Below are 12665 nucleotides of genomic sequence, written 5' to 3'. Positions count from 1 at the left end.
AGAGCAATACGTTTGGCACCAGCTTGGCTCCAGGAGTCGCCACAAGGAGGCATACAAGGCGCTATCCAACCGTCTTAGGGACTCTGTATTTGTGTAGGGTTTACTCCTTAGCCTTCTCTTCTCCCAAAGATGTCCTGCAAGGCAGTGGAGGTTTAGGATCAGTCTTTCTTCTCCTAGGTGGGCTTCCTTCCCAGTTGGATGAGCCCCACCTGCTCCTCCCTTCCCTCTACAGCACAGGCAGAAACCATGCTATTTACCGTATGTAAAGCTGGGAGAGAATCACCTGAAACTCTGGAGAGCTGTTACCGGTCAGTGTAGAAAACACTGGACAAGAAGGGCCAATGGTCTGATTCAACGTAAGGCCGCTTCCTATGTCCCTAAGCTGTAAGAGGGCATCTCTTGACATTCTGTCCAGTTTGGTCCTTCTTGGTGTCATATGAAAAGCATCCAATTAATCAAACAGCAGCACAGAGTATGGGTCAGAGCTGAGGCTAAGAGTTGTGAAATTAGAACTAATTTCAGATAAATTTTATAAGCAACTGCTTTGCTTCTGAATTTGGGGCTTAGTTTATTCTGATTCACCCTTGTGGATCCTACCTGCGGGTCCTTTCATGGAACAAACAGCCAAGCCAAACTCTTTGCTGCTACAAGGTTTGGTGATGCTAATCAACTTGGAAGACTTTAAACAGGCGATGGGACACATTCAGTGAGATCAGTCTATCTGTTCAATAGCTACTAGTCATGACGGCCACATGCTGTGGGAAACGGGAAGCTGGGAGAAATGTCAGGGTGTGGGGGCCCCATTGAGTGCTGATGATGGACCTGGGAGTCAAATAATGAGCAGTTAATTTCACAATTGCCCTTTTTAAATCTCTCAGTAAGTAATTCTGAAGAACAAAAGATATGTGGACTGTACATCTAAAGATTTGGTATTCATTTCTCTTTAGGAAATGTGTGAATTACACAGTGGGAAAAGTAATTAAAACCAATGATTTGAGTTGATATTTTGTCTATGCTGATCATAATAATGTAAATTAACTAGCTCCTGACACAGCACAGCAATCCTTCCTCTGGGGAACTACGAAACTGCAAATTCAACAATATGACAAGCCCATTTGCATAGAAATTGTAACACACACTGCCTGCTTATGTGATTTCACTCTGAGTCGACTGAATTAAGTAAGTGGTTTTAAATCGTTTTGATTTAAATCAGTCCACACTGAGTGGAGTGTATTATGTTAAGAGTATGTATTACTGTTTCTGTGCTAATGGATTTAGCATATTATTGTTGAGATTGCAGTTTTGTAGTTATTCTGGAGGAAGCACAGGCATGTTCAAAACTTGTTTGGAGAACAGTATGGCAATAAGCCACTTTCTGCATCTGTTAATTTCTGTATCTTTTTGTTTCCTGGTTGGAGAGCATTGCATATGCAGCTTACCTATGATTTTTTTAAAAAATTAGGCATGCTTTGTATTCAGCTTGGACTATGCATGCATAAAAAGGGACGTGGGTGGCGCTGTGGTTTAAACAACTGAGCCTAGGGCTTGCCGATCAGAAGGTTGGCGGTTCGAATCCCCGCAACGGGGTGAGCTCCTGTTGCTCTGTCCCTGCTCCTGCCTACCTAGCAGTTTGAAAGCACGTCAAAGTGCAAGATAAATAGGTACCGCTCCGGTGGGAAGGTAAACAGCATTTCCGTGCACTGCTCTGGTTCACCAGAAGTGGCTTAGTCATGCTGGCCACATGACCCGGAAAAACTGTCTGTGGACAAACGTCGGCTCCCTCGGCCAGTAAAGTGAGATGAGCACCGCAACCCCAGAGTCGTCCATGACTGGACCTAATGGTCAGGGGTACCTTTACCTTTACCTATGCATACATAGCCAGTTTTTCTAACATACCAGTGTTAGAAAAGTATTAGGAGAGCCAGTGTGGTGTGGTGGTTAAGAGTGGTAGACTTGTAATCTGGTGAACGGGGTTCGCGTCTCCTCTCCTCCACATGCAGCTGCTGGGTGACCTTGGGCTAGTCACAATTCTCTGAAGTCTCTCAGCCCCACTCACCTCACAGAGGGTTTGTTGTGGGGGGTGGGGAGGGAAAGGAGAATGTTAGCCGCTTTGAGACTCCTTCGGGTAGTGAAAAGCGGGATATCAAATCCAAACTACTCCTCCTCCTCCTCCTCCTCCTCCTCCTCCTCCTCCTCCTCCTCTTCTTCTTCTTCTTCTTCTTCTTCTTCTTCTTCTTCTTCTTCTTCTTCTTCTTCTTCTTCTTCTTCTTCTTCCAACATCCAATCTTTGAGCCTTGAAAATACCTCAGCAATAAGAGAAGTTGACAGCCATTTTTTTTCTATCAAGTGCTGTGTTTTCTTGGAGGTAAGCTGCCAGCAGTGGACAAGGACAGAAATGGTTCTGGGTGGGACCAGAGGGGCTTCACACTGCTTCTCGCCCCCGCCCCTGTTCCTCAGCTTGATAGCAGCAAGGCTGGGTACTATTTCCATCTGGATTGTAGGAGGGTGAGGGACCTCCTTGTGCCATGGAAATGGCTGTAGGATACAATTACGAGTGGTGAAAACGAGACTGAAAATGTTATTGTGGATAATACGTTGTGGGCCATGTAAGATTAAGCAGGGAGTCAGAAGCAAAGGAGGTGGGGAGATGGCACATCCATGAACTAGAAACAGGGGGAAATGCATTTTCTTGAAGACAAAGCATACTGGCCAGAGATGTGTCTGTTGCCTAGAGAATGTACAAAGGGGACTAAGCTAATTGGCTAGAACAAAATAATAATAATAATAATAATGATCATTCCAGTAGCACCTTAGAGACCAACTCTAAGTCTCTAAGGTGCTACAGGAAGGATTTTTTAATTTTTTATTTTGTTTTGTCTATGGCAGACCAACACGGCTACCTACCTGTAACTGGAACTAATTGGCTAGAGAATGCCCAAAATGTAGTTCAGATATGCACATTCTCCAAGGCCTGTGCACAACTCCCACTTCATAGATGAAGTAAGTGCACATTCTTCACGAAGCCTGGCGAATCTGTAAAATGGCCAGCTGTCCTGACAATAAGTGTTTAACTTAAAGGTAAAGGGACCCCTGACCATTAGGTCCAGTCGCGGAAGACTCTGGGGTTGCGGCGTTTATTTCGCTTTACTGGCCGAGGGATCCAGCGTACAGCTTCCGGGTCATGTGGCCAGCATGACTAAGCCGCTTCTGGTGAACCAGAGCAGCGCATGGAACCGCCATTTACCTTCCCGCTGGAGCAGTACCTATTTATCTACTTGCACTTTGACGTGCTTTTGAACTGCTAGGTGGGAAGGAGCAGGGACTGAGCAACGGGAGCTCACTCCGTGGCAGGGATTCGAGCTGCCAACCTTCTGATCGGCAAGCCCTAGGCTCTGTGGTCTAGACCACAACACCACCCACGTCCTTGTTTAACTTGGCATTCCCCCTAATGGCATTAGAGGGAATTTGGCAGCTATTTTCTAAGCTGTCAGCAGGTGGCACTACTGCCTGAAATAGCAGACCCCACCTCTAGAGAGCTGAAAAGGCCTGCTCTGTTTGAATGTGATACTAATAAGTACAGTACCCTTATTTGTTCGACAGTGGAACGGACTCCCTTGGAAGCTGGGGGTTGGACTAGATGACCCTCGGGGGTAACTAGTCTACAGTTCTATGATTCTATGTTCTTGGACCAGAAGGGGCTTTAGTTTGATGTCAAATGCAATTTCACAGCGCTTAGGCTACTTATGGGGAAGCTTACACCCTGGAATTTCAACCAAATAAGGGTACTTATTAGTTCAACACTGAAATCATGCTGTTCTTTGGCTCCCATCCACCTTACTTCACTGTTAGTCTACTGGGTTTTGTTTTTTTTACTGGGTATATAACACAGCATATTTCAGGCATCTAGTTGCGTGAGCTTTAAAGAAAACTTTATTTTATCTATACATCCTTTAAGTTGTTTTTTTAAAGCATAATCAAAGAAACTGCTATGGTATCCTTAAGTGATAATTTGGACATTATTTGGGATGGCATTAGGAGTATAAAATTGCTGGCACAGCAGCATTTAGAATACAGAACAGCATGTGGCTACTTTTGTGTAATATCAACACCCGTAAACTCTTTCAAAGACTCTCTTGTGTCAAAGCCTGAAAAGGAGATGAAAGTTTTGTCTAAATTACATAGATGAAATGGCAAAGAGAAGTAAAACACAAGCTGTAAAATCTTTCTGATGAATACCAATGATCAAAGCCCTTATGTATTCCCGTACTCCAAAAACACCCAACACAAGCACTTTTACCTTTATTTATTGCCAGGAGTTCCTTCAAAGTCTTTTGCAAGTAGTTTCTCGTCATGACAATTTTAATGTAAGCAACTCACTCTCAGGCTTTAATGGGATTCACCCTGGTTAAGTTAAAAAGTCGCTTTGGGATGCAGTCTAGTGGCTTCTCCTTACACCCATCCGTCTCTCCTGGAGCTGGGGCTTCATTTCATAGGGGGAAAGCAGCCACCGTGGGTGAAAATTGATTAAAGCAAATGCTATTCCATCTGATGTGGCTGTTTCTGCTTCATTTCAGAATAATGTCCCTTTTTTTGTAAACACGCTCTCTGAAGAAGAAAGTTAGGCACTTTTTTTAAAAAAAACAACCTGTATTATCAAAGTCAGGAAATCATTTTCCCTATAGAATTAGCAATGAAGTTCTTGACATGATGGCTGGTCGGCTGCAGAACAGATGAGTCTCTGTTCATGGTGAACTTGCATCATCTTTCGATTTGATGTGGGGATTCCCCCCCCCCAGTGGTTCATCATTGGTGATGCTTCATACATGCATGTCATTTGCTTGAATGTGCAAACCTCTCTCCATTTTGTTAACAAACCAGAGAAGGAAAGGCATTCAACAGAGTCTCATACGTGGTCATAGAATTTATCCATCCATCAACCTTTTATTGGCATCAAACAAACAAACATACATACATACAAAACAGAAGCGGATTAATACTTTCACAGTGGCACAGACTATGTTAGAAGAGAAAAGAGACAAGACCCCGCTGTCCATGATCACATCTCTGGGACTCATGTTAACTCAGACGACTGCAGAATATTACGACGAGAAAAGAGCTAATGTAGGTATTGAGCTACCAATTTGGTAAGCTCCTGGTCAGTCCCCGTTAGTAGGAAATGTAAGACTTCCCGCTCTGGTCTCCTTCTAGGGATACAGAGTTGGTCCAGGAATTGTTGGCGGAGATCGGCGTAAAGTTTGCAGTGAAAAACCATATGAACAAGGCTTTCCACCTGGTGGTCATCGCATGGACAAATCCTCTCACCCTCCACCCTGCCTGAGAACCTTCCCCATAGGAGGTTCGATGGATTTGCATTGAACCTGGCCAACGAAATAGCCCTTCTTTCTGGGGGGTTCAGTAGAAAATCAAGATAATTACAATTTGATTCATGTGCCCACGGAAGATGAAAATAAAGAGGGGAGCATGTTTTGCCTGCTGCCTCTATGAGTTCTTGGCGCTCGATGTCGCACAACCTACTTTTTATTGTGGCCTTGGCAGATAGTAAGGACATTGTGCGCAGGAATTCCACTGATAACCCCAGTTGTTGAACCTTCCTGTTGAAGTGTTGTAGCCCAATGGGGAGGAAGGTGTCCAATAACATTACCTGGATGAGAGGGTCTCTATCAGAGTCAAGGCAGATGTTTAGCCAGAATATGAGAAATCTTACCCAGGCAACAGACTCCACCTTATGTTGAGCTCCCTCTAAACATAAAACTGCATATGGTACACATCGTGGGACTGAAAAAATCTTGTAGAGGAAGACTGATTGCACTCACCCTCTGAATATCTCATTTCCAAAGGAAACCTGAACCCTGAATAAGCATCTGGACCCCTGCAACCTTGCACTGCTCGGAGATTGGGGTGCTGGGCAACAATATGCTATCATACCAGGACAGCTACGATAAGAGCCGTAAAGAAGTTTTTGCACACATATCCTTGTCCGGTTGGGGGCAAGGCTGCAAGGTGTGCAATTCAACAACCTGATTGTTTGGGCGATGCAATCAACCAGTAAGCAAAGACATAGAAAGAAACATAGAATAAAAACCGCCATTTACAATAAATACATCTTTTTAGCGATGTTTTGTCGTTGCATTAATTCTGAAGGATCAACAATTTCTTTCTTGCAATTCCTGCCTCCCCCCTCCCCCAATGGAGCCTTTATTTATACAACGCTGTCAGCATTACAGAGCAATATAAACACACTTCATTTCCTTTAACTGAAATCACCGTAATAAAAAAGAAATATTTTTCAAAAAAATTGGTCCCTGCCCCAAAGTGCTTACTTACAAAGAGCACGCACGAAGATTCAAAAACTGACATCCAGGATTTTCTGTTGGCGGACAAGAAGCAAGCAAAGGACTCGCAGGGATGGAAGGCAGCCGGCTGAAGTGGGGTCTTTTCAGGGGGGCAGAGCTGCTGTTTGTTGCCTTTCAAAGGATGCATTTGGGACCACAGATGCCTTGGACCACAGTAGCTGTTTTGGGGTTCCTAAATCACCTCAGGAGAAGCATGGTGCAACATACTGCCAATGAGGAAAGGCTAGCATAAGCCAGAACATCCCTGTGTCCATATTCATTACCAAGGCATCATGCAGAGTATTGCAATGGGCTCCCAGTCTCTTCCCACAGCAAATACATTTTTATAGGCCACAACAACAGCAGCTTTTAAAAAAAAAATATTGAGGCAAGGCAGAATTTGACATGATGTCATAAATGATGCCTACCCCCCACCCCTCTGATAAAATCCATACACAAAGAGGATGGGCGGTGATGGGTTATCATAGCTTATAGTTACAACACTCTGAAATTTAAAAGAACTGGCAAAGGAGTTACAGGTGGGTAGCATTGTTGGTCTGCCATAGTCGAAACAAAATAGAAAATTCTTTTCAGTAGCACCTTAGAGACCAACTGTGTTTGTTCTTGGTATGAGCTTTCGTGTGCATGCACACGAAAGCTCATACCAAGAACAAACACAGTTGGTCTCTAAGGTGCTACTGAAAAGAATTTTCTATTTTGTTTTGGCAAAAGAGTGTCACACTCTGGTGGGGTATGTAAAAGGAAGGGCATCTTCTTGCCCTTCATTGTGGGGATGCTAATAGCGGCAAGCAATTCTTTAACAAAGGTGAGAGTTAAGAGCAGGTTCATTGATGCTTCCCCTGGTGAACTCAATGGGACCTTAAAGAATCTACACTTAGCTGTTGAATGTGTGCCTTAAGCTGCTGGACGTTGCAATAGCAAAACAGAAACTTACTTTTGTGTGTGTGTGTTAGGTCTCATTGAACTTGGAAGTTGGAAGGGCACACCAGGGTCATCTGGTTCCATTCCCTGCAATGCAGAAATCTCAGCTAAGCACCCATGAAATGACAGGTGGCCAGCCAACCTCTGCTTAAAAGCTTCCAAGGAAGGAGAGTCTGCAACCTCCCGAAGGAGTCTGCTGCACCGTCACACAGCTCTCACTGTCAGAAGGTTCTTCCTGATGTATAGCCGGAATCTTCTTTCTCGTAACTTGAAGCCATTGGTTCAAGTCCTACCCTCCAGAGCAGGAGAAAACAAGCTTATGGCATCTTCAATGTGACATTCCTTGAGATATTTGAAGATGGCTATCCTATCTCCCCATGAGCTGAACAGTCAACATCTGCTCGAGGAACTTGCCCAGGAGACAACAAGTGGCTTCAGTGTCCCCTGATCCTTTTGATTACCCTTTCTAGTGCTAATTATCTTTTTTGAGATGTGATGATGAAATACTGTGTACAGTTCTGGTTGTCAGAGTGTACAGTGTGGCTGCAGCACAGATTTATGTAAAGGCATTGTAATAATGGCAGTTTTCATTTTTATTCCTTTCTTTATTGTCTTTAGGATTGAAGTCACATCTCTCATGCACTGGGGCAACATTTTCAACTGCAGTCAAATGTGAGGGGCAAATTAAGGCATACAGTTTATCTTTGAGACCATTTTGATTCTGGTGTGTAAATTGCTGAATGAAAAACCAAATCTTGACAATGCCATTTCTATTGAAGAAGGAATTATTACCTATGATGCCGTGTGGGCAGAGTTCCCATGAGGCCTGTTGGAGGGGTTGCCATGCAGGGTGAGGGGAAGAATGGCAACATACTTCGGCCTTGTTCAGGGTGGCAAAGGCTGTGTTTGGAAGCTGCATGTACATTCCAGGGACCACACCAATATTAAATCTGTCAGTCAAGTTTTAATTCATCATAAAGAAGTAAACTACATTGGTATATTTAAGACAAACACTTTGTTTTCTATGCACACTATCCACGGGACAGTCCCTTTTCCAAAATAACTACTTTTAACAGTCCCAGAAAAAACACTTCAGAAAGTTTTCACATTAAATCAACTTTCTGTGCTTCCCCCTTTTCTTTAAATTCGTCTTAGAAGGAGAAAAAGAACCATCAAACCTGAAAACATTTACATTGCAAGCCACGTTCGAATGCATAAATTGGCATACAATAACCAATGTATCACAACCGTGTTTTACTTAGTTCACTTTTGTTTGTCAATAAAAGAATATAAAAATCTTGTTCAACAGAGTGTTAAGTGTATTAAAATAGATTTGTATAGTACTGCACAGTTTCTCCCGGAGTTGTGAAAATGGTTGAAGGGACCGTGTGCTGCCTAGTGCTGGGTGACCCCCCCCCCCATCGATCAATAAAAAGCCAAATCCCTTGATTTATTGGCACCGTGTGATAGGCCATTGTGAGATGCTTCACCTGTGGAACGCAGAAATGGATTCTTGCTTCAGACCTACTTAAACACAGGGGCAACATTTAGAGAGGGCCAGTAGGCAGAGTACCCTTCCTTGAGGTTTCGATCACACGCAAATTATTTCTCAGGAGCACTTATATTTCTGGCCAACTCGCTGGTTCTACGGGCTGACTTACTATTGTCATATATATATATATATTTGAAATGGGTCTGCGTCTTAGGTATGCATGCCAAAGGCACAAATCCATTTGTTTAAAACAAACAAACAAACAAACAAAGCTGTGTTAGTATTGAGAAAGATGCTATAATTGTGAATTACTAAAAGTAACGCAACAAATACGCAATGAAAATACACTGCTACTTTGTAATATAGGACTTCAAATCCTATGCACCAGAGTTGGCTAATCCTTCATGGCCCAAGGGCCACATTTACTCATAGCCAATCCTTCAGGGTCCGCATGCCAGCTGTCAGTGTGTCCTCTTTGCATTCCTACACACTTGCAGCCTCCCTCCTCAGCTAATCTGTGCAGATCAGCTGAGGAAAGAAGGCTGCTGCCCCCCCCTCTTTTGCTCATCAAATGACCGCCTGATTTCTGGGGAGGGTTTTTTGCATCCTCACCCATGTTGGGCTCTGCCTACCCCAGCACACACACACACACACTCCCTCTCTAAAAGCTCGTCACTGCTGAAAAAAATTGGCAAAATCTTTGGGGTGCAGAAAAACTGTCTTGGAGGCCAGATTAGGCCCCCCCAAAACCAGAGGTTATCACTTCTGCTATGTAAATTTACCTGGGAAAAAGTACCATGGGAATCAATGGCACCAACTTTTGAGTAGACATGTATAAGATTGCATCCTGAATATTCAAGAGTGAATCCCCCAACCCCTGGAATCCGATATGGTGCTCCTCGTAGGGTTATAGAATGGGAAAGTGATGCTCAAGAGAAACTGGTTTGTCCATCCCTAACTTCTGAGGTAGGCCTCAGGGCACCAACAGAGGCCGCTTGGCCTGAGGGGGCCAGACTGAGCTTGCTGCATCAGGAAGACTAGCTAGAGGGGCAGGGGAATAAAGCAGATTCTCTAGTATTTTCTCAGGCTAATGCTAAACATGTCACATGTGGTAAAAAACCAACAAACAATATAAAAAGAAAACGTTTTCCAAAAAGCAACCGATGCTGAGGAAGCGACAGCCCACCCCTCCCCCAAAACTCCTGATACATCCAATAAATGGAACAACCCCTTGAGGCAGTTTATTTCCTGTACTATTTAGCAGATACTTCTGCAAGTGAAATAAAACAAAATAAAGAATAATCATTTTTTCACATTCCCTATTTTACAATAAAAATGCAGTACAAAAGTGTAAAGTTTTTTGGCATATCATTTGTACTGTCTCGACAGGGAAAAAAAAAAGCAGCAGCAAAAAAGATTATTTGCTTTCTTTCTTTAAAAAAAAAAATCTGACCCCGCCCCCGCTCAAATAATAACAAAGATCCAACCTGCTGAAGATATTTGTCACTATTATGGTTTATGCTAAACCTTGCACAAAAAACTCCATGAGAAAAATACATCAATAGCAAAATAAGTTGAAAGGCCCTGCAAAATTAAGGGGTTTTACAGGCATACCTCTTTAAATACTTCAGAACGCATGTACAAGAAGCATCAGCATGAAAATACTTCAATATTTCACTAGAAATGCTAATTTCATACATTTTTATTTAAATATCTGTAATTCTCAACTATAATACTGAAAAAATGATTTGATTTTGAAGGCTCTGTGAGTGTCCCACAAATGCAATTCTTCTCAAATAGCCCCATGTCCACTTCAACCTGAATCAATGTGGCAGACCTTGTTCATTTAAAAAACAACAACCAGGAATCCATGTTGATTTCCAAGCTATTCCATTTTTCACTGTCACCAATTAACCATTCCTGCACCCCTACCAACTACCTGCATACTAGCTAACTATCTCTTTGCTTTTAAAACTATTTCTCCTTCAAAATGAGAACTTTTAAAAGTCCACCTTCCCTCCCCAAGGATGCTCCATTCCATTCCACCACCACACTCCCCCTCATTGGCCAACATATGCTGCTTCATTTTCCTTATCCATTAAATACTTTAAGGCCAATGCAACAAAAGAAAGAAAGAAATATCCTAAGTATTGAAGATCTCAGCAATAGAAAACTGCAGCAGGGTCTGCTTCGTAGAAAGTTGCCATAACACCAGCTAAGTCAACTGGGTGTTTTCCCCAACATCCTGGTGTAATAAAAATTGACAACAACGTCTTTCCATTCCCCCGCCTCCCCTCAAGTCTCCTTCTCGATGCAGTTGCAGTATTTCCACATCTATTGTGTTTGCGTCTATCTAAAGTTCACCTTTTGTTTTCTTTCAAAAAAAGAAAAAAACTAGGTTTCCAGGCAGCCCCTGTCAGTTGTTCCCCTGTGTCGGCTGCAAGGCTTTGTGTACGGCGGCAGCTGAGGCAGAAGACGGTTTGATCCAGGGGACGGTTAGCAGGGAGGAGGTGGTGGTGGTTGTCATGGTAACCTGAATCATCTGCTCATTCTGTATCAGTCTAATGAGAGTTTTGAGGCGTTCCAGCGATGATTGAACCCCTTTCTGCTGGGCCAATAGGCTGTTTTTTCGCTCTAAGCACTTCTGTCAAAAGGCGGAAAGGAAAGAGTAAGAACACATTCCATTGGGTGTCAAAACACTCTCCCTGCAAACATGCTCTTGTGGGGGCAAGCTCAGATAAATTAGTTGTACCGCGGCCCCCTTTAAGCATCCTGTCGGAATCGCAAGCAGGGTGCTTGGAGGGTACAGCTTAAGGGATACATTCGCCCCTCCCCAGCACTGCTTGAATGCACGCTTATGTTGATTGAATGGGGGGGGGGGTTCTAGCCAAAGCCATTCTCTAATCTGAATTAATGCACAATCTACAAAGATTTATGATTTTATTTATTTCCACTGGCTAGGATCCAAAGACCTGCACTATTCATTCTACATGCCCAAAGGGGTTTCTCAAAAGGCCGCTCCTCTTGACCACGACTCCCAACACTGGGTGACAAATCACTTCTGAAAGCAAAGAGACCTTCAGAAGCAGTTAGTGATATGGCACGGAGACCTGCTGTTCTAAGGGTTGGGCGGGGGGAAATATTACATTACAAAAATATACAACGAAAGATGACTTATTCAAGGGAGGTTGTGCCTTCAGTCTGAACATATGATGTCGGTTTACATACAAATGGAATTTATTTAATATAGTCCACACAGTTTGGCATGAATATTTGTTGACCCTTATGGAGGAGGAGAGTATTTTTAGCAAGTGAAATGGGCATTACACCCCCTCATACGAAAACACGTGCATGTAATTGACAAACATATTCCTCCTGTTATTAGATTCAGTCAGAAAATATTCTCCGTTTAAACTTTATTTAGTTTAATACTGGTTACAGAGTGCATGCTCTTGGATGCATCAACAGAAATTCTTATCTTGCATCACTTTCACATGTTATATGAGCATAAAATGGGATTTACCGGTATCTGCATGCATTCACTTTAAATATAAAACAGGCATCCCCTCTTAACACTAAGGCAAATATCCAGGCACAATCTCCCACAACCTTCCTTGAATAAGTTGTCTTTCATTTTATACTTTAATATAAAATTTTGCAATGTAATATTTCACACTGCAAAGTGCAGGGCCCATTACCTCTCGGTCTCTATGTGTCCCACTTAATTCAATTGCTTTTTAATTTAATTCTCCATTTTATTGGATCTAGGCTCTCAATTGCTCCATTTTAATTTAATGAAAACCTCAGGAACCAAGCCATTTTGTAGCATAATATTTTTGATTGCTCTCCATCAGTTGAGGTCTTTACGTGGAATTGCA

At 42.9% G+C, this 12665-nt stretch overlaps 1 protein-coding gene across 3 annotated transcripts in view; it reads right to left on the bottom strand.

The window, feature by feature from the left end:
• Window positions 1-10002: 10002 nt before the first annotated feature.
• Window positions 10003-12665, bottom strand: part of PHF21B (PHD finger protein 21B) — a 185596-nt gene continuing 182933 nt past the window's right edge. For all 3 annotated transcript variants that reach the window (XM_033148291.1, XM_033148293.1, XM_033148294.1), the window contains one exon: window positions 10003-11431. In XM_033148291.1, coding sequence (XP_033004182.1) covers window positions 11204-11431 — 228 coding nt within the window. In that variant the 3' untranslated portion in view covers window positions 10003-11203. The remainder of the gene's footprint in view (window positions 11432-12665) is intronic.

Source organism: Lacerta agilis, chromosome 5 (genome assembly GCF_009819535.1).
Source record: "Lacerta agilis isolate rLacAgi1 chromosome 5, rLacAgi1.pri, whole genome shotgun sequence".
In the NCBI taxonomy this organism is placed as follows: Eukaryota; Metazoa; Chordata; class Lepidosauria; order Squamata; family Lacertidae; genus Lacerta; species Lacerta agilis.
This window is presented reverse-complemented; position numbering and strand designations above follow the sequence as displayed.